The following is a 27461-nucleotide window of genomic DNA, read 5'->3' on the forward strand; positions in this document are numbered from 1 at the left end:
GCTTGCCATCTTCTTTGCATAATTTTTATAAAAATTCCAAATATAAGAATATTTTAGAAAAATAAAAAATATAAGACAGAAAGTATCAACACCACCCGCAGCCTTTCTTTTATGTAATAGTATATTTATATAATAGTAGAGATAGATAGACGACAATTTTATATGGAGTATACTAGCTAAGAAGGCTTTATATATATACATATCCAAATGACATTTTTATCTTCACATATCACAGTGGGTTAGGCATAAACTCAGAGCACTTTGTTAAGGAGGTATCTAACCAACTCTATTATAATAAAAAATTAAAAATATTATAAATATATCTTACTAGATACCGAATTACTATTTTTCTCAATTCCATCAATTTTAACATTTTTATATATACTTTTCATAATGATTTTTTTTTAAATTATTATAAAAATGAATACCTTTTATTTTTAAATGACATTTTGTGGCTTTTTTAAAAAATAATAATTTAAATGTCATTTATTTTCAATCGTAAATAAACTATATGGTGCAGGGAAAATAAATCTTAAAAAATAACAAATATAGAAAATTATATAAGATTAATCAAAAAATGAATTTTATTTTTAAATGACACTTTGTGGCTTTTCTATTTTTTATTTTTAAATGCCCTTTATTTTCAATCATAATTAAACTATATGATGTAAAAAAAATGAATTTAAAAATTATAATAAATATATAAAATAAAGGGCATTTAAAAATAATTAAAAAATCCACAAAAGGTAGGCTTAACTTTTATCATTAAAAAAATATTTTTAAAAAATTTCATTATGAAAAGTATTTAAAAATTTTAAAAGGGGGATTGAAGAAAATGATAGTTTGCTATCTAACAAAATACATTTATAGTATTTTCAATTGAGAAAATTGCAATAAAATGAAAAGAAAGCCAAAATATTGCAATTTTTTATAGAGTGTTTTTTTCAAATCGCAATACAGATGAAATTTTTGAAATTAATAAAAATGAGATGGAATCTTTACCCAAAAAGACAACAATACCCCTTATTATCCTAATTTCTCTTTCTCTATCTTCCTCTTTCCCAGTAACTCCAGTAACTACCATGTCGCCGACATTATATTTCCTACTGCTATTGTTGCAATCTTTAGCCTCTTCTCTCACCCTCTAGCCATCCTTCATCCACTTTACCTAATTTCTCATATTTCTTCATCATCCTTATCCTACCTCTACCTCGAAGGATGTGTAGGGTTGGAACTTCGAAGGATGCTAGCGCCAACATCGGTGTTGGGTTGGCTAGCATTGTAGGAAGGGACGAAAGGAGGAGAAAAGAAAAAAGGGAAATGTAATTTGACAAAAATTCCCACCTCTTCCCAATTATTTTTTGGCTTCTCATTTCTACTCTTATCACTTTGTTTTCATTCATCAAATTGCAATTCTTTTCACTTCTTACCATTGGTTAACAAGAATTCCCTTCTTAACAAAACGCTACTTTTAATACTAGATAGATTAGATATTGCACCCTTATTTGTTTTGTGTTTCAGAAACTATTTTCTAGTTTTTTTTTTTGTAAATAAAAATTATTTCTTCCACTGAAAAAATAAAAATATGTAAAATAATAATTAATTTTTCTTTATTTTTTTTCACGAAATTAATTTTTAAAACCAAAGCAAACCAAAAAGTTAGAAAGAAAATTCCGAAGCTACTCATCTCATTGCACGCGACCGTTTGGTAGAGTTTCTTCTTCTCTTCCCTTCTCTTCTCTTCTCTGCAATTTGTGTATATATATATATATATAGAGAGAGAGAGAGAGAGAGAGAGAGAGAGATGGTGGGTCGCGGTCCAATAGAGGTGGCGAAGACTGTGTTGGAGGTGGCGGACGTGGCTTGGACCGCCGTGGAATGTCGGCGCCGCCACCAACACGAACACGAGCACGAGGATTCCGAAGAGACCCCGTCGGAGGAAGAATTGGAATGTATGAGATCTGAGAATCGCCGTCTGAGGAACTTGCTTGAACAGAACCTCAAACTCCTTCAGAATCTCTCCGAATCTCCTTGTTTATTGCAAGATTGCCCTCCCGATGTACGTAATTCCTCTACTTTTGTTCCCATAATTGAATTTTCTGCTATCTTCTGCAATATGATGTTTTTCTTTATAAAAGGGTGAAGCTAAGCTTTAATTTAATTGAAAAATCTCATACAAAAATCATAATTAATAAACGAAAATAAACATTAGTATATAAATTAAATTTTGAAAACGATAGGATACCCAATTTTTTTTTTAGATTCATATCCTGGGTAAATTCATGATAATGTCTCTAGGTATTCTTCTAGGAGGTGGATTCCCGGAATCACCCCCGAAGTCCTGTTTTGAGAATCCGAATCATTCACTTTATCAAGGCCCTTCATATATATCATCCACACAAAAATTAGATCGATCCATAATCCTAGCCTATTTAATTTATCATGTTTGTCACAAAATATAAATGGTCTATTTTTAGAAACACAATTATAGTTAGTTAGTTTGTTTGTTTGTTTGTTTTTTTTTTTTTTTTTTTGGGTCATAAACGCAATAAATTGAATAGGCTACAATTATTGGATTAGCCTAATTTTTGTGTGGATGATATACACATATATTTGATTCACATGACTAATAGTGAAGTATTAATAATCCTATTAAATTAGTGTAGTATTCACTATCCAATTGGATTAATATCCATTGGATTAATAATCCCACCCCTACCCCATTATTAATAATCCTACAAATTTGTTTGATTAATTATCCATTGGATTAATAATCTTAAACCAAAATGTTAAAACAAACATAGGATAATTGGGCCCACGGATTAATAATCTCAATCTCATGCTCTAATCCACCCAATCAAACATGCCCAAAAGTGTCCAACAAAATGAATGGTTCGGATAATCGAAATAGTACCTGTGGTAGGTCCCATGGTTCAGAACAACAACCTCTGGTCCAAATTATGGACGGGAGGCAATCCTACTCCATTCTTCTAAACCTACAATAATACTTTTAATGTAACAGGACAATAAATAAACCCACAGTAATAAATATTTAAAACGAAAACCCAAAATATTGTTAGAAGAAGTTGAGATCATGAGGTGAGAATAAAAATGCATGATTGCAAATGTAGAGAAATCTCTAGTGAGAAATTTTTTTTTTTTAATTGAAATACCATATGTAAGAGCTCTAGGGCTATGGTCATCGTAAATTTATCTCAGTCTCATTCCCTCCGTCTTTTTGTTCTATTTATAGAGTGGAGCATTTTTTTAACATGATGGATATCTAGTCGTCAAATAATCACCCACAACTATACTCCTTAAAATATAAAGACACCAAATTTACTATGTCAAAACAAGTAAGTTTAGAAAACACATCCTTGAAAACTATATATACCAAAGCATGAATGGTGAAGTGTCATTTGTAATAATATACGAGGCCCTTATATCAAACCAATTGTAAGGCCTTTCCACTACACCATATAAAAACCTTTCTAAAATCAAGGGGGCCGAGGAAAATGACCATTAATTATAATGTAGGAAAGTAGGTCTATGCACTATGTTATATACAGCATTGCATTTGCCCCTACATCTATATATAATAGACGTCTGGTTTAATTCTGTGTGTATGTATCTACATTTTTTTTGTTTGTTGTTTTATGAACCTAACCAATAGGAGAGTCCAACATGTTAGACCAAAGTCCTATAACCCCTTGGGAAGAGTAAGAATTTTGTTTAGAAATTTGATATGTGGACAGGACAAAATCGTCACACTGTTAATTGAAACACTAAGCACAAGCAATTGAACTGTGTCTTCTGGGTTTTCATTTTGCTTGGCGGATTGCTTACTGGTGGTAAACTTGACATTTATGTACAACTGGACCCAGATGAATTTCAATGGTAAGAGTTAATGATGATGCATATGCATATGAACTTCAATGTCTTGCACTTCAAATTGCTGAATAATTCAACCAGTTTCTGAATGTTGATCTGGTATTGGAATTCATCCTAAGACATTATAGGTGAATAGAAAACTATTACAGTTGTAATGGTTGGGAAAGATGGATAGAGAAGAATGTTTTGAATTTTGATATTTATACTATTTTGGGTCCAAATTATTATTATTATTTTTTTTTGTTGGACCACTTTTTGAATTTCTTAAAATGTGTACATTGGCCTTGTTTGGGAAGTTGGCTATTTTAATAGGCTAAAATAGTTGTATTTGGGAAGAGGGTTGGATTTTTTTGTCTTTGTGAGAGAAAAAGTGAAATGATTATGGGTTTGATATGACGTTTTGTACTATTGGCTATTTTAGCCTTTTTTGTTCTTTTCTTTTTGTTTTGTTTTGTTTTTTGTTTTTTTTTTTTTTTTTTTTTGTAAGATTTTAACCCAAAAAAAGCCCAAACCCAACTTGCCAAACACCCCCATTGTATATTTGTTCTTTCTCACTACCCTTTGGCACTAATTGATGAAATATTTTTTGTTCCCTGATGAATGATTCATTGAATTATGGTTTTGACTCTTGACGTGTTACTGATTTTTTATTTTAAATGGAGCCAAATTTTGTTAATCATGTTTGTTTTCCACTTGCAGCTGTATGATCGTCTTGTGGCCACTGTGGAATCTGAAAAGTTCTTAACTCAGCTTAAATCCCTGCATGATGAATCTGTTGATGGAATTGGCTCCAAATTTCCTTTTAAGGAGGCCTCAGGTTTTTATTTTTCAATTTTTTTTTTTTTATCTCTCTTCAATTAATGATCTGCTTATAGTATTAATGCCATACTTGAAATTATCTTTGTAATTGCTCAATTTGTTCATTGCTGGTTACTTGGTCTGGTTTCTTTGTTAGGAGCTGATTTGCAGTCAGCTGAAGTACTAATCAATGTTGACCATGAAGAACCTAGTTGGTGGGTTTGGGTCACTGATGAAATGGTTCCAAGTGATGTTGAAGAACAGAGTGGAATTGATAATGAAAAGTATTTAGTTGTTTGTGAGGAACAAGTGGTGGATGGAGTTGCCAACTTTATGGCTAGATGTGTTCTCTCAAATCCAAAAGCTCAGGTATGTGATGGACAGAATGTTTTACTTATTTATTTATTCATTTATGGAATGAAATATCATGCATCTAACATGATTTTGTTTCCCTGTACTTGCAGACTTTGACACCTGAGGAGTTGCAGAAAAGTAAGCTAGCTTTTCAATTTTTTATTTTTTATTTTGATCCTTAGGCCTCGTTTGGGAACAGGCTAATTTAGTAACTTTTTGGCTATTTGGCTAAAAATATAGGTAAAAAAAACTTGTATATTTGGAATGACTTTTTGGCTAATTACGAAAAGATGTGCAAAAAGTAGAGAGAAAAGAGAATTTTTGACTTTTTAGTATGGGTTGTTGGCTTTTTGGCTAATTTAGTAACTTTTTGGCTAATTGACTAAAATAGCCTCTTGCCAAACGAGGCCTTAGGAAGGCTCTTTTTTCCTCGATTCTGATGGGAATAACAACTTTTCTTGATCTTCTTGGCTTTTGCTTTTATTAATCATTTTCTTTTGTTGATTTGATGGTTAATTACTTATCTGGATTTGGATGTTGCTCGTATGATTTTGCCTCAGTAGGCTGAGGAATACATAATTGTGTTATTTGAAGGTAGTAGTGATTTCATAAGATGAATTTGTTCATGCAGCTCTGAATAAAGCATTGGGTGGCATGAACAAGTTGGAGAAGATGCTAAATGTTTGGCATGCTGGGAAGTTGTTTTATACACTTTCTACCTGGGGACTTGCTCTGGCAGGGTGAGTTATTTGCTAGCTTGTTATTAATCCTTGTGTGCTCTTGGATCTCTTACCTTCAATTTCATGTGGCCATCAACGCCAAATGAATTCCAATAAAGACCCCAAAGATATAACATCAATTTCTGGAAATCATTTTTTTATCATCTTTGATTTAATGGTTGTGTGTTTTCTTTTTTGTCAAGTGACAATTTCATTAAAAAAGAACAAAGAATACAAGAATCAAGGCATACCTTCCAAATACAAGAAAGGGGGAAAACAAGAGGCAGCTAGACTAATGAGGGTGTTATTTTATTTATTTTTTTGATTGGCACCCGTGTTTTCTATAATGTTATCTGTCCAGATGACTGGCCCCTACAAATTATGGAAGCTCATGGCCTGCATCCGGGTCGTAGCTCGTCCACACCTTTCAGATAAAAATATTTCAAAAAAAGATACATAGAAGGAAAAGAATGATATGTAGAAGGTTTATTTATCAAAATAACTATAAATAAATAAAGAGTAAGAGAACATTGAATCAAAGGCTAGACACATAGTTGCACGAAGCGGGGGTGGGGATGGGAGTGGAGCTGAAAGAGAAGAGAACATTGAGTCTAAGTTGGGAGCATGTAAATGTTGATATATTAATAATTATTTTGTATGCTTAATTGTAATATATATATTAAAATATAAATAAATATTATAGGTTGATGTCAGCTACCAGCTGTCTTCATTAAGTATAAATAAATATTATGTAAATAGAAACTATTAGAGCAAGTTTATTTTTTTATTTTTTTGTTTTTATGAGATTTGTATGTTTGAGAGGTTCTATCTCAGTTGGGAGCGAGTTTCTTACAAGTTTTTTATTTGGGATCACGGAATCGTGTTTCTAAATAAGAAGCATCACCCGAGGAGGAGGTTCTTGCTACTAAGGCTAAACAGCATTGGAAGAATCATGGTTAAAATGAAAAGCTCCATACCCCCCTTTTTCTCAAGTTCTTAATTTTTTTTTATCGATCTGCTCTCCCAGCTTTATGGCTCGGGTTTGAGTCACATAAATCAACCTCTCCACAAGAAAGTAGGAGAAAGGCAGGCCTACCTACTATATTATATGCCTCTCCCAGACCCTATTGTAAGTGGGAGCCTTTTGGGTACGATCTATTTACATACGGACACTAATTAGCCACAAGGCCCATAATCTAGCTGTGATACAGGAAGAAATTAGTGGTTTCATGTGACAAGAAATAATTGCTTTGTTTTGGGCAATTACACATTTTTTTTTTTGGGTTTGCAGGTTGTACAGGACTCGTGTGGTATTGAGACTTGCGGCAACGGGAGTTCATCATACCAGCAAACTTGTTCTGAAGGCTCTCTGAATATGGTTGTCATTGTTTCCGTACAATGTAAAAGTTCTATGGTGAAGAGCCTGTCAAACAAATGTGATAAAACCTATAAATGATTATGACTTCCTGCCTCTCTGCTTGTACAGACCAGCAAACCTTCATTGTTACTCGCTTCAATCAGAGTCTGGATTAATGTGTAAATAATTGTAAATTACATTGTTGTATCTTGGCAATTCACACAATTCATCGAATTATGGTCTCATCTTTCTTGATTTATAACTGCATTATTTGATGTCCCGGTGGTCAAATGATATGATTGTCGAGGATAAGATTGGCAAATCACATGGATAATACTAACTCAGGGCTGAAGTTAGAAACTACAGTTCTGAAGAAAAATGAAAAGAGCTTTGTTCAACTGCTCAGGAATGGGAATAAGATAGCAACGATGATGATGCTTAATCGAGACAATAGAAACAGATAAATCGAAGGTTTGAAATTTTAATTTTCAAAATCAATATCAAAAGTATCTGGCATAAGCCTAGATACTAACTGACAAGCTTACTAACTGAATCAAAATTTGAAAATAAAAATATAAAATCCCAAAATTAGCGAAATTGATTAGGTAAGTCCTAAACAAAAGCAGCCTTGCGCTTACACCCCCGCCTAGGCCTCTCGCGATCCACATCCCAAGTAAAGCACACAACAATGGCAGTCAGGTTGTCTTTGCTACGAAGGCCCAATGCCTGATCAACAACTTCACTAGCACACTGCTTTGGATGGTGGTGTTGCATTAACCCATGACAAACAATGTCGACTGCTTCTTGATTCGACAGTACATCCCAGATCCCGTCAGAAGCCATGATCAAAAACTCATCATCCTCAGTTAAAACAATTTGATGAACATCCGGCTCTGCAGTGAGAGGCGACAACGACACAGACCCAAAAGGGCTCTTCATATACCAATCTCCAAGGGCACGAGTCACGGCAAGTTCACCATTAGGGTACCCGAATTTGATGGTACCACCTAACTCCTCAACCCTTCTTCGTTCCGGCAAATAACTAGTCCTGTGATCTTGAGTTATCGGCATTGCAATCCCTTTTCGACAGATCACAGCACGACAATCCCCAGCGTTTGCTACTACTAAATGCCTGCCGAGTACTAGAGCAGTCAGTGCCGTGGTTCCACAGTCAGATGAAACACCACTGCATTCTTCATCCGCCAAGGCACGATCAGCGAGCAAAAAAGCTTTGATGTGACAATCCTTCAACTCATTCAAGAAACCATTATCATCACCATCATCAATATTATGGGATGTTTTGAAGAAATCAACATCTTGGAACAAAAATCTAATGGCGTTGTTCTTGAGATACGTTGCGGCTTCAGAGCCTCCATGACCATCGAAAACAGCGTAGAAAGAAGTTGGAAGAGGGCAGGTATGAAGAGATCCGAGATGGGAAGATAGATTGTCGACTACGATGTGTTCATCCTCGTTCCATCTTCTGGGTCCAGTTGCTGTGTGGCTACCAGAACGAACCTTTAACGCAAACTTCATCACCATCACTGTAGAAGAAGAAGAAGAAGAAGACGAAGAATCGGAAAAAATTGGTTTGTATTGGAAGGAATTTATAGTGAAAAGAATTGAAGCCAAACTTTGATTTTATATTGGATTTTGAAGTTTCCAATTATGTCTCCAAATAAATAGGTTTCCACTGTAAAACACTTATATGGTAAATTTTTCTTTTTGTTTTTTATTTTTTGGATGGGTTCAATTTTTTTTTTTTTGTGGGGTGTTCAAAGATAGTAATGTAGTTAAATTGGTTTGTATTGGAAGAAATTTATAGCGAAAAGAATTGAAGCCAAATTTTAATTTTATATTGGATTTTGAAGTTTCCAATTGTGTCTCCGAATAAATAGGTTGCTTCTTATGAACGTTTTCCACTATAAAACACTTATTTGGTAAATTTTCCTTTTTCGTTTTTCTTTTTTTTTTGGGTGGGTTCAATTTTTTTTTTGGGGCGGGCGTTCAAAGATAGTAGTATAGTTAAATTGGTTTGTATTGGAAGGAATTTAGAGTGAAAAGAATTGAAGCTAAACTTTAATTTTATATTGGATTTTGAAGTTTCCAATTGTGTGTCTCCGAATAAATAGGTTACTTCTTGTGAACGTTTTCCATTGTAAAACACTTATATGGTAAATTTCCCTTTCCCTTTTCGTTTTTTTTTTTTTTTTTTTTTGGGTGGGTTCAATTTTTTTTTTTTTGGGGGGGGGGGGGTTGGTTGTTCAAAGATAGAAGTATAGTTAAATTGATTTGTATTGGAAGGAATTTATAGTAAAAAGAATTGAAGCCAAACTTTGATTTTATATTAGATTTTGAAGTTTCCAATTGTGTGTCTCTGAATAAATAGGTTACTTCTTGTGAATGTTTTCCACTGTAAAACACTTATATGGTAAATTTCCCTTTTTGTTTTTTTTATTTTACATCTAATTTCATTTTTTGTTTTTTTTTTTTGGAGGGTCAAAGATAGTGTTTAGTATAGTTACTAAAATTAGATCATAACTGAAGGATTTGCGACTACTCCTACTCACCATATCCTAAAGTATAACTACTAAACCATTGAGTCACACCCAAATGTCTACATCTAATCTCAATTTACTCCTCACTTTTTAATTATTTTTTTGTTAATTTTTCACATTTTGCGTTAAAAGCAACAGTAAACTCATTTATATAATACCCTTTCAAAAATTAACAACAATAATTATTTATTTATATTAATTACATTTAATATAATCCTTTAACACTCTTATATTTTTATTAAAATATCATTTTATTCTTTTTGTCTATTTTCAAAACGAGTTGTTATATGATTGACTTGTAGCAAATCTAAAGATTAACTGAGACAATTAAAATATGTAAGATTAAATTTGAGACAATTAAAATATGCAAGATTAATCTAAAATACAGAAGTGCAAGTGAATTTTATTCAAATAAGATAAATTAAATAACTTGACAACTAAAAAATACAAATATTGATACAGTTATCCGTGACACAATACCAACCCAACAATAACAATCTAACTTGTAAAGTTTCAAAAAATAGAAGACAACACTCAAAGCAAAAGCTCAAAATTTATATTTTTATGTGTTTATTATATATGTCATATATTTTATGATAAATTACACTTACCTCCTTTGAGATTTCTGATAATTATAATGGTTTTTTCTTCTTTTTCTGAAATTACATTGACTTCCTTTGAAATTTACTTTTGATTTCCATATTCTTCCAATCTGTTAGTTGACCGTTAGTTTGACTAATGGTTCTATTTTTATTTTTTTCTATAAAAGTTAGTGATTAGTTGTTAGATAAGCAGATAAAGGATTCTTGTTTGGCTTGTACAGCATTTGAAATGATTATATGTTGATTAAGAATAAAAGAAATAATCATTTTTTAGGTTAAAAAAATAGTATGACTTATTGAAGCCAAATGAAAAATAGAAGACCTTGTATGTATGTAAAGTAATAAATTATATATATGTGAGAGAGAGAGAGAGAGAGAGAGAGAGAGAGAGAGAGAGAGAGAGAGAGAGAGAGAGAGAGAGAGAGAGAGAGAGAGAGAGAGAGTATTTAGAAATATTATTTAATATTGCTCAAATAAATACATGTGGTGTCACAATTTTATTTTTATTAGTTTAAATAGTGAGACTTGTCAATTTTATCTTATTTTTTGGAAAACAACTAAACTGTATAATGTCAAGTATTTATTAAAAATTACCAAAAACTTATTTTATATTTATGTAATTAATTTTTGGAACAATTACAACAACAACAAAACAAACAAATAAACAAACAAACAACGTTTGAACTATTTAACAAAATAAACTACAAGTTTTTAATTTTATCAATTTAAATCTTAATATTTTGATTTGTTTTCAATCTAAACTATCACCAATTTTTGTTAAGTAAAATCGATAGAAAAAAATATTTTAATTAGTAAACTCAATATAGATATACATAAAATGTCTAAAATACCATTTCTCATTGAATTTATGACTAAATTACCTATTTTTAATCATTTTACTTAAGAAAATAGGTAAATAATTTAAAAAGAAAATAAATATAAAAAAAATTATGATTTAAATTGACAAAATTAAGAATTCATAATTTATTTTGTTATAAGAGTCAAATCTTGATTTTTTTTGTAATTTTCCCTTAATTTTTTAATTTGTTTCATTATCACTTTTGTCATAATAATAGATTATTCTAAAATACACACCATCTTATGCATATCATATACAAGTTATAAAATTTATGGTATTGATTATCACAAATGTCAAAATTAATTTTTTTTTAGTCATAACCAAATAACATATAAGATATGACCAAAATAATATTCTCTAATATTAAAATTATTAAACTGATCCTTCCATTAATGCCATTAGTCACTAGGGAAGTCAATATAATTTTAAAAAAATGAGGAAAGGCTAGTGTAATTGTCAAGAACCGCAAGCGGGGGGTGATTGCAATTTACCCTATATTTTATTCAAATGTAACAGATATAATTTTTTTTAAAAAAAACCCCAACAAAATGAAGAGGACTAGAAGAATTATAATGGGGGAAAGAAGATCCCATGACTAACAAAAATTAGAACATCAACCCTAAACCCAAAAACCTTCTCAAGTGTTCCTAATTTCTTTGACATATAGGTTCTTGTTCAAAACAAAAAAACCAAAAACAAAAAAAAGCTACTACATAGGTTATTATTTTCGGAACAAATGAGTATTGGCTGCATCATAACTCCAACGAAACGGACTATTACATTGCATATTGAACATATAATTCTGGAATAATTCTATTACAGAATGCAAGTTTCAAAGATGAGAAGCAGTAACTTTTAGACACTTTTGTTGCTATAGCATGGCATTCAGAACAACTATGGTATGGTCACCAATACCTAATTTTAGTTTACAGACACTAGTTATGACATTATTATACCTAATTTTAGTTTAAGCTACAAAGGGGAGCAATAATAATAACTAAAAAAATTGAGTGGTGCAACATGCATCAATTAATATACTAAATAGTGTACCAACACTAGTTATGACATTATTATTAACCCCACTCATTGTACAAATTACAAATATCAAAAACATCTTAAATTCTGCTACATTATCAATTGGTACATTAGTTAGTGCACTAATTGGTGCATATAGCATTAGTCAAAAAAATTTGTACCATAGAATTTGCTCGTGTTCTGTAGCCTATTATTAGATGGAAACTTATATATTGCAAGATTTTGGGAAGATGCAACTATATGATAGAGGGAAGTTCCGCCTTAATGTTTAGCATTTAGACATACAGATTTCTATTGCAAATGTTTAGTAATAATAACACTGTTAATTGTTTTACATCTGGAACACTATCGTAGAGAATTTTGTATTTTTTTTTCCCATTAAATTGCTTTAAAAATGACCCCAAATATACCTAATACTTGAAGGCAACAAACAAACTAATCCTATTAAACGGAAAACTTATTAGTTTAACACCATACCAAGTTCTTAATGTCCGACATAATGCTAAATATTTTAAATTACCAAATCCCCTTTATCCTTCACTATCATTTTACAATTATGAAGAACACTGAAAAGTCATTTCAAAATTAAACACAAAGTATGGTATAAAGGCATCAACTCTTATGAACTAAATTGGTATCCCAACCAATAGCAGTGGCTAATATCAATTCCTATCAAAATTCCCAAATCAAATCACCAATAAACAGAAGGTTCGTAACATAAATTTAGAAAATACAAAATTAAGGCCTGGTAACACTAAAAGCTGTGTTACTGAATTAAAGAACAGAGATCTTTATTTTCACACATTATTGATGAATTGGAGTGTATTTCATGAGCCCAATGGAATAATTGTGGGAACAGAAGCAGACAGTAGCAATGATAACAACAAAAGAAAACTATAGACAATTCTATGCTTTCGTGTTCATCTAAAAGAGTTTTTGTACCTAGAACTTGGCAAGAGAAACCCCATAAAGTACAATCAAAAACCAAGTACAGTACCGACACTAACATAAATATTAATTAAAAGCAAAACAATAAAAACAATTGAGTTTCTAGTCCACTTTCTAAAAGTAAAATTTGAAGTGTATAATATGGGGAATAAAAATACTAGAAGTCTACATTGCACAATACCATTGACGTTGAGCTGAGAATATTGCATTCATGATTGCAACATATCTATGAGGAAGAAAACGTGTAAGAGCAAAACATCATCAAGAAGAAACTGTAGTTATTGTAGAAAGAAAAGCATAAAACATACTGTCCAGGTCCATCAGTGGATCCATGCAAACACAGTATCTGCCATCATATCAGAAACTTCATTAGAGAATATATCTGAGGTAACAGAGCCAATAATGAATACAATGTTGCAACATCTACAAAAATAACACATACAAAGAGAAATGAATCAATCAAATCTTACTTACATAGCTATATGCATTGGGGCTGCTGTTGCCATGGTTAAATTTTCTCTTCCAATATAAAGATGCTATATTTCCCCAATACAGTCATGAAATCAATATGCGAAAATTTTCCTATCAAAACTTTCAAACATAGAGGCTTGGATTGAAAAAGATTGCCACTTGATATACACAAACACAATAAGTGGTTGTTCTTCACCACATAAGAAATTTGTTGAGAGCAATAACATACTTGAGACTGACAATTATTCATTAGGGGTATATAAAACATTTTCTAACTAAATCCATCCCCACGCTTATATTTCATATTAAAAAAATATGAGTAATTCACTCTGTATTCTGATGGACAAGGTAGAATTTGACAGCCACAGGCCAGTCAGAGAACTCAATCAAACAAGGTAAATTATAGATAATTGCATGATTAGAATCCATGTTAGGGAAGGAAAAAAAGAGGCAGGAAAATATATGCAGTGCCAGGATATCACCACAAGGTCCAAATGGAAGCATATCACAATATGTTAATTCGCAACAAAACATGAGTAGACATTGATGGATCATGGATCAATCAGGCATCTAACTTCAGCCAGCATACTTGTTTAACCATGCAAAAAGTATTAAACACTCACTCGAGGCTGTGGATGAAGTGGCCCTGAACAGAACACCCACTGTATATCAATTTCACCAAATTAAATCGAACAATAATTTTACATAAATCAACGTTAATCACTGTCAAGGATAAAACAAAGGATCATTGATAAAGACCCAGATAGCAGTGATGACCCAATCCCATCAACCAAGTTGTCTTTGTTCAGTTGCTGGTCTTTAACCACAAACTCCTCCAATTTTAGCAACAAACTCTCTGCCCTCTAATTCAGCACTGCACTGCCACCGACGAATCATAGACGCAGTCACAGATGTTGAAGCCAATGGTGATCACCACGACTTGGTTGAGCTGGTAACAGAATTCAAGAAAGACAGAACCTGCATAGAACATTGAAGATGACAATCCATGAATTGGTATATCAGGGTGTTTCTAGAGAGAGAAAAAATAGAGTTACGTACAAAAGAAATATGGGGAATGAGAGGGAAATGGCATTTGATGTGCTCCAGAAGAAAGGGTTTGTGTCAAGTAAGATCATGAGAAGACTAGCATCATCTGGCATTACTGAAACGAACATGAATAATCAGCTATAATATACAGATAGTAATTCATATATATGATATATATGCAGATATTTTCCATATACAGACTGAGACAAAATACATAAACATGAATATAGAGATGCATAGAGAAATACCTCTGTAAAGCTTCGATGGAATTGCTGTCATTCGCACTTTTTGAGGAAGTAGTAGAAGGTGGTACATTACTCTTGCAACCTGAATCATCTTTTAACACTCCATCCTTTATTTCATCCAACTCATGTAGTATAATTTTCCTTTTTTCTCCACAGTCAGAAGCAATTTCTAAAATTTCATCCAATATGTTATGCATCATATCAATAAATTGTGTATTGGAAGCAACCCCCAAGTCATTGTACCCCCGATTCAAATCCTTTCTCCATCGTGGTAGAATGTAGTTATCTGGAACCTTGTTCATTTGTCTTGTAATGAGCACTGAGAGTGAGTGAGCACACATAATGCCCCTAAACTCAAACAAACGACAAGCACATTAGACTTCACATTTAGTTGAATTAAAGTAAACAAGAAAGTCCACATGCATCCATTTCTCACCAAGCATGACGTCTTCCTTCACATTATATATACAAATTGATCCATCATCTTTGACAAAGGAGGGATGACAGTAAATTAGTCTCTTAAATTCCCCTTAAACTTCTTTGAATTTTGCATTGGTGTAGGCTTCCTCAAATTGCTTCTCGATACCATACATAGTTAGGCGATCATACAATTTGTGTCGAGATTTAAAGTCTGCTTTCTTTTCTTTCTCAACCTTACTCGTCAAAGCATTGTCACATTGTTCAACAAATTGCTTTAAAGTAGTCTTTGAATTGACATATCCATCAAAAAATACATGCATGCTCTCACTTTGTTCCATGGTTGACATGCCAGCCCAAAACATGTCTTTGGCATAGACTGGAACCCACCGATGCCTCTCATTATATAATCCCCTCAGCCACTCATTATCATAAAGATTGAAGTTTGAAATCATTACTTTCCATTTATGCTCAAATTCATCTTTTGTGAAAGAGTCGTAAACTACATTTTGCAAAGCCAGCTTTATGGGTTCATATTGAGAATATCCTCTCAATTTCTCTAGAAGTTTCTTCATTACATGCCATAAGCACCATCGATGCCGAGCTTCTAGAAAGACAATATGTATAGCATTTTGCATAGCGCTACACTGGTCAGTTATTATAGCTTTTGGAGGATGCCCTAACATGCAACTTAACCATGATTTGAACAACCAAACATATGTATTAGTGTCCTCACTAGATAACAACCCACACCCAAACAAAATGGATTGCCCGTGGTGATTAACTCCTACAAATAGAGCAAGTGGCAAATCATATTTGTTCATAAGATAGGTTGTGTCACATGTGACAACATCCCCAAACGCTTCATAAGTCACCCTACTCCTTGCATCCGCCCAAAAGAAATTCCTAACATACCCATCATCACCAAAGTTCATCACATAAAAGAAGTTTGAATTTTGTTTTTTCATCCTTAAAAAATAATCTTGAATTAAATTGGCACCCCCTACCGCAAGCCTCCTCAATCTTTTCGCTCTCTCAATGTAATCGTCGCAATCTCGTTCATCAAATGTCAATTGTACATATCCCTCAACTACATCAACTAGTGAATGAAAATCGCTAGACACCCCAATCCTTGCTTGATCATTTACTTCCAATCTTCTCTTCTAGAAGTATGAAGCCTCTTATTACTTTTAAAATGTCGAAAGTCAGTAGGAAACAAGTCATGATTATGTTCAAGTATAATTGTGGTTAACATAAATCTCCCATCTTTTTGTAGACTTGCTCGTACCTTTGCTTTGCAACCAATTTTTGTGGACAATGATGGCTTGAGAGGGTTTACTTCTGATTTTTTTTTCCTCCTCCCTGCCCGAGAACATTCAATTCCAAAGTATTTTAATTCCCCTTCATATCCAGTACTTTGTGTTCTATTAGCTATATGAAATCCAACACGTTCAGCATATTTGGCATAAAATGTGTAAACTTCTTCTTTTGAGCTAAAAGTCATTCCCCTCTTGGGTTCTTCAGCTTCTTCACGATTTAATGAAGGATTGTCATTGTTTGAGTCAATCTCCATTATTGCAATCTTCTACAAAATAATAATTCTAGCAATCAGAAGAGATAGTATCTATTAAAGACATGATCATGGTTAGTTTGATTATCAAAGAGGTCGAATATGAATATGGACATAACCTTAATGTTTTTATCTTCTTTCTTAACTTCAACTTAAAAAATAAGTAACCGTATTCTCCATAATCAACAACAATAGAATTTGCCTCTTCTTGATTCCATCTTGCCTTCTCATATAGTTAAACTAACTCAACTTATTCTCCAATCTAAATATGGTTTTCCTAGTATAATTATTTTGGGGCCAACATCTTTACATGATTTTCTGTTGTTTCTTTATAAATCTAGATTTTAACCTTGAGTTTTGCTTGTTTTCATTACTATAGCTCAAACTCTCTTGTTCATTCTCAACCTCCTCTTTTTACCTCTTCTCTTCTATACCTAGCAATTTCTTACACACAAACACAAACTTGACAAATAATTTGGTCCCTTGCTATTCCTTTCCAGATTCAGATGTCTCTATGGCAAACCTATGAATTATTCCATTGATTTTTCTTGTTTTTTTTACCTGTATATTATTTAGAGACAGACAAATGAGCATTTCTTTTTACTTCTTCTTCAATATTTTATTATTATTATAATTATTTTTATTTTATTTTTTTGTGAATTCTCTACTCCTATGCATTACATTTTTTGACCTTCTTGGCTGAAAGAGTAACTCAGATTGATGTTAAAATGTGAAAAACCATTAACATTGACCAAGTAATGGACAACATTAACCTCAACATGTGATATAACCAGATATGATTATGGTTAGTTTCATAATCATACAAAACACAGACCTCCGTATTTTGATCAGTTCGGTGCAAAAAAATAGGGGGTAATCGTAGAGAGAGGGAGAGAGAGAGTGTTTCACCCGCCGTCTCAACTCGCCGTACTACCCTTGCCGTTAACCCTAGCTGTCCCCGCCGTCTGCTGTTAGAAAGGGTTCACAATTTACAGTGTTGAGAGAGAGAGAGAGAGAGAGAGAGAGAGAGAGAGAGAGAGTGGAGGGAACTATGTTGCCTTTTGCCCTCATTCGTAGATTCTGAAGAAATATGGGTCATTTTGGAATGGGATAACCTTCTTTCGTTTCCAACTAGAGCGTAGGGGTCATTCTATTTACACACTAATTTCCCTTTCAAAGCAAAACATTAATTAATTTATTTTTTAACTTTAAAGTGAAATGACTATAAAAGATAAATTATGATACACTCTATTTGTGTATTTATCATAAAAGACAATCATCAATATAATATAAATCATCAATTTTAAACTTATTTCTTACGTATCTTATCTGTCAAAAATTCAAAAACCCTAAAACTAAAATCAAAAACTCTTCAACAAATAATCAAAAATATAATATTATTGAAGATTTTGATTGGATTCAATGAAGAATGCATCTGACAATTCTCATTCGAAAAAATGGAGCAATGAAAATGTTTTTTTTTTTTTTTTTCCGTCTTCGTTTTCGTTTATGAGTGGTAAATCGTTGTTCGGTTAATCAGAGGTGAATGATATATCATTGTTCGACAAACTACAATCGAACAAATTACATCTGTTTAACAGACTACAATCGAACAACTTATATCTGTTCAACAGACTACAATCGAACAAATTACATTTGCTCAACAGATTACAATCGAACAACTTACATCTGTCCAACATACAACAATCAAACAAGTGCAATTTGTTCAGATTACTACGGTCGAACTTTTTGATTTAATTCAACTCTGTAATGCCGAACAGTTATAATTTTTTTTTTTCAGAACTGTGTTGAGCAACACCATTGACGACATTTTGATGAGTGTTTTCAGCAATGATGTTCACCGATGTGAATAGAGAATAGAGGGGGAGATGAATATCATGGGTGTGGGGTGTGTGGCTGTGTGGGGGCAAAGATGGAACTTTGTGTGTATATTGTTGTGGGTGGGTGTGTGAGTAAGGGTAAATATATAAATTTGTGGTGTGTGATGAGAAAAATATTTATTTTTGCAAATTATTTTTTGTGTGTCTTTATAAGTGGTTTGCCTTGAGAGAGAAAGTGGTGTGTAAATAGAGCCTCTCAGAGCGTAGTGGTGTTTTAAAAAGTTGGTAAAAAGTTTGTTTTTTTAATTTATTTGTGATTTTTTAATTTTTTAATGTAAAAAATAAATTGGTGCCTTTATTTACACACCACTTTTCATTTCAAGGCACATCATTAATTAGTTTTTTTTTTTTATTACAATATTAACTTAATGTAAAATGATAACAAAAAACAAAGGGTTATGATATATACTTTACGTAATACACACCAATTACTCATTGCACACCACACCTAATTTTTATTTTTATTTTTCACTCAATACACACTATCAATTTTCGAATATTTCCAAAATATCCTCATCTTTTCTAACCATAACCATAACTCTAATCCTAACTCTACCCCGCAGCAGCCGTCACCGCCGCTATCAACCGTTGCCGTCAGCCATCCTACCTCTTTCTACCGCGCGCTACCCTTCGACCGATACCATTCCCTTTTCAGTTTCCATCCCCAATCCATTTGTGCCCCTGCCATGGCAGCAACTCGAATTGCCATTTCCTTCACTGCTGACATTGCAACTCGTATCTCCCTCACCCCCGTCACCTTTCTCCAGCCTCGTTGGCCACCCTCTGCCGCTACCCATCATCTAGATCCCCTCCACAGCATGACTCAGCTCCTCCACTCCATCATTTGATCTACAGTTGCGAGAGAGAGAGAGAGAGAGAGAGAGAGAGAGAGAGATTTGGGTTTCTAGATCTAGGGTTTGAAGAGAAGAAAAAGAAAAAGAATAAAAAGAAGACGGGGCTATGGATGGAAATAAGGGGAGGAAGAAGCTGCAATAAGAGAGAGAATAGCAGTGAAGCGTAGATTTGCAAAGAAGAGGCGCCGACTGAAGAAGATTTGGAAGGGCAACGCTGGCTTAGCAGTGGTGGCAATGAGGAGATGTTAGGGTTTAGGATTAAAGTTGTGATAAAGGAGATGGGGATGGCAGATGGTGGGTCGTCGAAGCTAGGGATGGCGGAGAAGGTGCGGACGAAGCTGGTAATGGCTGCAACGGGGATGGGTAGCAAGCGAGCGGCAGTGGCGGTTAAGGTTCTGGTTAAGGCGGGTGGAGGTGGGTTGTGTGGATTGAGAATTTGTGTGAAGGTTAAAAATGTAATTGACTAGAAGAAAAAAGATGAAATAATTTTTTTTAAGCAAATGGAAGATTGAAGATTGTGGGTGGGGTGTGTGCGTGAGTAAGGGTAAAAATAGAAGATTCTGAGTGGGGGTGTGTGAGTAAGGGTAAAGATGAAAGATTATGGTGTGTATTGAGCAAATTTTTTATTTATCAAATTACTAAAGATGTACATTGAGTAATGGTGTGCCTTGAGATGAAATGTGGTGTGTAAATAGAGGCATCCAAAATAAAGAGATGATGTGACTTTAAAAAGTTGGTGCTTGCCAAAACGCCCCTTATTATTCGATTTTTGTGGATCTATTTCGGAGTTTATATCAATCGTTCAAATTATTTAATACATAAAGTTTGTTACGTACTTTATTATTATAAAAAATTATATTAATTGGATATTAATAATTATTTGATCACAATATATTTATATCAATAATATATTTTTAAAATTATAATTACTGTTGATACAAATTTGATTAGATTAAATGGTTATTGTTATCCAATCAACATAGTTTTTTATAAAAATGAACTGCTCAATAAGTCTTACATATTGGAGGTGTTTGTTTTAGCTTTTCAGAGCCAACTTATGGCTTTTAGCTTTGAAAAAGTTATTTTGGACTGTTTGGTTAAACTTATTTCAAACAGCTTCTGATTTTAACAGCTTATTTTAACTCAAAAAAGCTGATTCTGAGAAGCTGCTCACCCCTTGCTTCTGATTATCAGCTTCTGCTGTGGACATGTTAATTTATGGTTATACTCTTAAATTTTTTTATTTTTTATTTTTTTAAAAATAGAAAAAGACTCAAATGGACTATAGATTATTATTATTATTTTTTATGAGAAATGTAGACAAACAAAAAATAAAAATTAATTGAAAAAACTATTTCTCAGCTTATTTAACAAACACTACTCAGCAACTTAAATCTATAATCCAACAGTTACACCAAACAGATTAACAACTTCTAAAGTCATAATCTATAATCTATTAAGTTATAATTTATAAGCTATTTTAACAGTTACACTAAACGGATCATTGAACGATTCAAATTATTAATGTGATCTCCATAATTAGTCTACAAAGTCTAACAACAAATTTCAATCTGGTTTTAAACCGGTGACAAACATGTGCCTCATGATTTTGAAGGTAAACCATTTAAATCACTTTTTAAAATTTATAATTAAATATATAATTTAAATTTACTCAAAACTCGATTTAAAAATTAATTTTAAAATTTAAATTTTTTTTCAAAACTCTTTTAATTATATAGTGTTGAAAATAGTTAGTGATAAAATTGTTAAATTCTTATTATAAAAAATCTAAAAAAATTAATTTCTATATTTAAAAAAGATCTAAAACAAATATAAATATTTTTTGCTCTTTTCGAAATTCAAAATTCAAAAATCAAAAATTTCTCTCAAAATATTTTTTAAAACTCATAACCAAATAAATTTTTAATTACTCAAACCTCAACTCATAATTCCACACTCAATTCACAACTCTAAAAAGAGAATCACAATTCCAAAACTAAACCAAACACTACCTACATTTTTCATTTATATTTATTAAAAAAAAATTGTAAACTAGTTTTGTTCAGTTTTAGAAGAACAAAAACTATTAACACGTGTAAACACATTCGGTTTTAAAAAAATAAAATAAAAAACTTGCTCTCTGCGCTATTTTTGAACTCCTAACCTCATACCCATCTCTTCCTTTTTTTTTTTTTTTTTTTTTTTCGCTACCTTTCTACATTTATATCAATTTATAAATAAATATAAACACATTTTTTGAGTTTGTGGATTTTGCTTTAATTTTTAATTTAAAGAAATTTATTTATAAACTCAAAATGTTACCAAACAAATTTATAGGACAATTTTTCAAATTTTTGTAAATATAAATAGAAAATTGAAAACAAAAATATTACCAAACAGACCGTGAGAAAAGAGCATTGAAAAAGAGAACAAATGTGGATTATTTACATCAACATTTCTAAATTATTGAAAAATATCATTGTGATCCTTTAAATTATAAAAACGTACAAATAAATTTCATAAACTTTTGAGAAGTATCATTTTACCCCTTAAATTATAAAAACATATAAATAGACCCCCTAAATTATAAAAACTTATAATTTAGGGAGTCTATTTATACAATGTTATAGTTTAGGGAATTAAAGTAATACTTTTCAATACTTTATGAGACTTATTTGTACGCTTTTATAATTTAAAGGGTTAAAATGCTAGTTATCAATAGTTTATGAAGTTTTCGTATAAATAATCCTAAAAAGATTATAAAGTGTTTTAAAATTCATAAAAAATTGTATTGAATTTAACAATAAATGTCTTGAGAATAACATATTTTTTTATCATTTTCTTGTACACGACTCATACTTATTAACCGTACTTGTTAAGAAGACCCTTTGTAAAAGAAGAAACTAAAAATTGTAGAAAAAAATCATCATCACATAGGGAAGTACAAGTGACTTACACCTCTATAATCTTTCATTTACATCATACCATAAACAAACTTGCACCTCCATTTATTTGTTAAATGCATTGGGATATCCATAGAGCCATATGATTTGATCAATGATTTTCAAAGCTCTAATTTAAAATAATTATTCGATGTCTTAAAGGCATTGATGTGGTCATGCCACATTGGGCGTGAAATATTTTTTTCCTAATCCATTTTGAAATTGCAGACACATTTTTTGTGCTTGAATTGAGCAATGCTGTTAATATAAATATTTTTTTAATATATTTAGCTCTTGTTTGTCATAATTTAAAAAAGTCAAAAGATTAAAAAGTCACTATCCTATTTAAATCACATCATCTTATTTAAGTCACATCACTTCAAATACAACTCATGCTCAATCCATATTTCATAAAAATTTTAAAAATACACTTATTTAAATCATCCCAAACTACCCCTTAATATAATTTGTAATGATAAAGATATTTCAGACACCTTTGGTATTTATTTGCTTAAAATAAGATCTTGTTTAACAACTTTCTGTTTTAGTCAAAAAGTCACTATAAGTTATCACATTACTCTCTTTACTTCTCTGCACATATTTTCTTAAAAAGTAAAAAAGTAATTAAAATAGCACGTTCCCAAACGAGAATATACAAATAAGTTAGTTCTTAGACCATCTCTAACATTTACTTAAATCTGTTATCAAATTTGAATTTGATTAAAATAAGTCTTAAAAATTGAACTCCAACATTCTCATCAAAGTGATATAAACTAGAGAGAAAAACAGATATTTCATCAAATGGAGGGAGGTTTGATCTTCTATCAAATTTAAATGGTTACCGTTGGACCAGATATCTACCCAAATGTCCACATAAGGCAATTTTATTTTATTTTTTTGATCAAAAAATAGTAATATCCATTAAAATAGCCAGACCCTATTGTAAGTGGGACCAGATGTCTCAAGTTCCATACCCCCTTTTTCTCAAGTTCTTAATTTTTTTTTTTCGATCTGCTCTCCCAGCTTTATGGCTCGGGTTTGAGTCACATAAATCAACCTCTCTACAAGAAAGTAGGGGAAAGGCAGGCCTACCTACTATATTATATGCCTCTCCCAGATCCTATTGTAAGTGGGAGCCTTTTGGGTATGATCTATTTACATACGGACACTAATTAGCCACAAGGCCCATAATCTAGCTGTGATACAAGAAGAAATTAGTGGTTTCATGTGACAAGAAATAATTGCTTTGTTTTGGGCACTTAACACATTTTTTTTTTTGGTTTGCAGGTTGCACAGGACTCGTGTGGTATTGAGACTTGTGGCAACGGGGGTTCATCATACCAGCAAACTTGTTCTGAAGGCTCTCTGAATATGGTTGTCATTGTTTCCGTACAATGTAAAAGTTCTATGGTGAAGAGCCTGTCAAACAAATGTGATAAAACCTATAAATGATTATGACTTCCTGCCTCTCTGCTTGTACAGACCAGCAAACCTTCATTGTTACTCGCTTCAATCAGAGTCTGGATTAATGTGTAAATAATTGTAAATTACATTGTTGTATCTCGGCAATTCACACAATTCATCGAATTATGGTCTCCTCTTTCTTGATTTATAACTGCATTATTTGATGTCCCGGTGGTCAAATGATATGATTGTCGAGGATAAGATTGGCAAATCACATGGATAATACTAACTCAGGGCTGAAGTTAGAAACTACAGTTCTGAAGAAAAATGAAAAGAGCTTTGTTCAACTGCTCAGGAATGGGAATAAGATAGCAACGATGATGATGCTTAATCCAGACAATAGAAACGGATAAATCGAAGGTTTGAAATTTTAATTTCAAAATCAATATCAAAAGTATCTGGCATAAGCCTAGATACTAACTGACAAGCTTACTAACTGAATCAAAATTTGAAAATAAAAATATAAAATCCCAAAATTAGCGAAATTGATTAGGTAAGTCCTAAACAAAAGCAGCCTTGCGCTTACACCCCCGCCTAGGCCTCTCGCGATCCACATCCCAAGTAAAGCACACAACAATGGCAGTCAGGTTGTCTTTGCTACGAAGGCCCAATGCCTGATCAACAACTTCACTAGCACACTGCTTTGGATGGTGGTGTTGCATTAACCCATGACAAACAATGTCGACTGCTTCTTGATTCGACAGTACATCCCAGATCCCGTCAGAAGCCATGATCAAAAACTCATCATCCTCAGTTAAAACAATTTGATGAACATCCGGCTCTGCAGTGAGAGGCGACAACGACACAGACCCAAAAGGGCTCTTCATATACCAATCTCCAAGGGCACGAGTCACGGCAAGTTCACCATTAGGGTACCCGAATTTGATGGTACCACCTAACTCCTCAACCCTTCTTCGTTCCGGCAAATAACTAGTCCTGTGATCTTGAGTTATCGGCATTGCAATCCCTTTTCGACAGATCACAGCACGACAATCCCCAGCGTTTGCTACTACTAAATGCCTGCCGAGTACTAGAGCAGTCAGTGCCGTGGTTCCACAGTCAGATGAAACACCACTGCATTCTTCATCCGCCAAGGCACGATCAGCGAGCAAAAAAGCTTTGATGTGACAATCCTTCAACTCATTCAAGAAACCATTATCATCACCATCATCAATATTATGGGATGTTTTGAAGAAATCAACATCTTGGAACAAAAATCTAATGGCGTTGTTCTTGAGATACGTTGCGGCTTCAGAGCCTCCATGACCATCGAAAACAGCGTAGAAAGAAGTTGGAAGAGGGCAGGTATGAAGAGATCCGAGATGGGAAGATAGATTGTCGACTACGATGTGTTCATCCTCGTTCCATCTTCTGGGTCCAGTTGCTGTGTGGCTACCAGAACGAACCTTTAACGCAAACTTCATCACCATCACTGTAGAAGAAGAAGAAGAAGAAGACGACGAAGAATCGGAAAAAATTGGTTTGTATTGGAAGGAATTTATAGTGAAAAGAATTGAAGCCAAACTTTGATTTTATATTGGATTTTGAAGTTTCCAATTATGTCCCCAAATAAATAGGTTCCCCACTGTAAAACACTTATATGGTAAATTTTTCTTTTTGTTTTTTATTTTCTGGATGGGTTCAATTTTTTTTTTTTTGTGGGGTGTTCAAAGATAGTAGTGTAGTTAAATTGGTTTGTATTGGAAGAAATTTATAGCGAAAAGAATTGAAGCCAAATTTTAATTTTATATTGGATTTTGAAGTTTCCAATTGTGTCTCCGAATAAATAGGTTGCTTCTTATGAACGTTTTCCACTATAAAACACTTATTTGGTAAATTTTCCTTTTTCGTTTTTCTTTTTTTTTTGGGTGGGTTCAAATTTTTTTTTTGGGGCGGGCGTTCAAAGATAGTAGTATAGTTAAATTGGTTTGTATTGGAAGGAATTTAGAGTGAAAAGAATTGAAGCTAAACTTTAATTTTATATTGGATTTTGAAGTTTCCAATTGTGTGTCTCCGAATAAATAGGTTACTTCTTGTGAACGTTTTCCATTGTAAAACACTTATATGGTAAATTTCCCTTTTCGTTTTTTTTTTTTTTTTTTTGGGTGGGTTCATTTTTTTTTTTTTTGGGGGGGGGGGTTGTTCAAAGATAGTAGTATAGTTAAATTGATTTGTATTGGAAGGAATTTATAGTAAAAAGAATTGAAGCCAAACTTTGATTTTATATTAGATTTTGAAGTTTCCAATTGTGTGTCTCCGAATAAATAGGCTGCTTCTTGTGAATGTTTTCCACTGTAAAACACTTATATGGTAAATTTCCCTTTTTGTTTTTTTTATTTTACATCTAATTTCATTTTTTGTTTTTTTTTTTTGGAGGGTCAAAGATAGTGTTTAGTATAGTTACTAAAATTAGATCATAACTGAAGGATTTGCGACTACTCCTACTCACCATATCCTAAAGTATAACTACTAAACCATTGAGTCACACCCAAATGTCTACATCTAATTTCAATTTACTCCTCACTTTTTAATTATTTTTTTGTTAATTTTTCACATTTTGCGTTAAAAGCAACAATAAACTCATTTATATAATACCCTTTCAAAAATTAACAACAATAATTATTTATTTATATTAATTACATTTAATATAATCCTTTAACACTCTTATATTTTTATTAAAATATCATTTTATTCTTTTTTTCTATTTTCAAAACGAGTTGTTATATGATTGACTTGTAGCAAATCTAAAGATTAACTGAGACAATTAAAATATGTAAGATTAAATTTGAGACAATTAAAATATGCAAGATTAATCTAAAATACAGAAGTGCAAGTGAATTTTATTCAAATAAGATAAATTAAATAACTTGACAACTAAAAAATACAAATATTGATACAGTTATCCGTGACACAATACCAACCCAACAATAACAATCTAACTTGTAAAGTTTCAAAAAATAGAAGACAACACTCAAAGCACAAGCTCAAAATTTATATTTTTATGTGTTTATTATATATGTCATATATTTTATGATAAATTACACTTACCTCCTTTGAGATTTCTGATAATTATAATGGTTTTTTCTTCTTTTTCTGAAATTACATTGACTTCCTTTGAAATTTACTTTTGATTTTCATATTCTTCCAATCTGTTAGTTGACCGTTAGTTTGACTAATGGTTCTATTTTTATTTTTTTCTATAAAAGTTAGTGATTAATTGTTAGATAAGCAGATAAAGGATTCTTGTTTGGCTTGTACAGCATTTGAAATGATTATATGTTGATTAAGAATAAAAGAAATAATCATTTTTTAGGTTAAAAAAATAGTATGACTTATTGAAGCCAAATGAAAAATAGAAGACCTTGTATGTATGTAAAGTAATAAATTATGTGTGTGTGTGTGTGAGAGAGAGAGAGAGAGAGAGAGAGT

The 27461-nt window shown here is 32.2% G+C and overlaps 2 protein-coding genes and 2 pseudogenes across 4 annotated transcripts in view; 1 reads left to right on the forward strand and 3 right to left on the reverse strand.

The window, feature by feature from the left end:
- The first annotated feature begins 764 nt into the window (after positions 1 to 764).
- The window catches only part of LOC114286210 (elongation factor), a 55116-nt gene continuing 28419 nt past the window's right edge, over positions 765 to 27461 (forward strand). Inside the window, exons 1-6 of one of the 2 annotated variants that reach the window (XM_028229311.2) lie at positions 765 to 2059; positions 4591 to 4708; positions 4847 to 5058; positions 5154 to 5181; positions 5675 to 5783; positions 7054 to 7353. In XM_028229311.2, the coding sequence (XP_028085112.2) occupies positions 1805 to 2059; positions 4591 to 4708; positions 4847 to 5058; positions 5154 to 5181; positions 5675 to 5783; positions 7054 to 7135 (804 nt within the window). In that variant the 5' untranslated portion in view covers positions 765 to 1804 and the 3' untranslated portion in view covers positions 7136 to 7353. Of the gene's footprint in view, positions 2060 to 4590; positions 4709 to 4846; positions 5059 to 5153; positions 5182 to 5674; positions 5784 to 7053; positions 7354 to 27461 lie in introns of those variants that run through there. The other variant, XM_082921075.1, reaches the window with a different exon arrangement.
- On the reverse strand, positions 7053 to 8966 carry LOC114286209 (putative protein phosphatase 2C 47). The gene has a single exon (XM_082921073.1). It carries the CDS (start codon positions 8659 to 8661, stop codon positions 7732 to 7734), a length of 930 nt encoding a protein of 309 aa, XP_082777199.1. The 5' UTR covers positions 8662 to 8966; the 3' UTR covers positions 7053 to 7731.
- Positions 13287 to 14918, reverse strand: LOC145820822 (general transcription and DNA repair factor IIH subunit TFB4-like; annotated as a pseudogene).
- On the reverse strand, positions 24375 to 25567 carry LOC114286194 (putative protein phosphatase 2C 47 pseudogene; annotated as a pseudogene). Its single transcript, XR_014364548.1, has one exon. The product of XR_014364548.1 is annotated as a putative protein phosphatase 2C 47 pseudogene (transcript).

This window comes from Camellia sinensis, chromosome 3 (assembly GCF_055761805.1).
Source record: "Camellia sinensis isolate YWXY chromosome 3, ASM5576180v1, whole genome shotgun sequence".
NCBI lineage: Eukaryota > Viridiplantae > Streptophyta > Magnoliopsida > Ericales > Theaceae > Camellia > Camellia sinensis.

Bases quoted from the DNA above. Each gene is read 5' to 3' on its own strand.
- LOC114286209 (XM_082921073.1), bottom strand. From the start codon at position 8,661: ATGGTGATGAAGTTTGCGTTAAAGGTTCGTTCTGGTAGCCACACAGCA.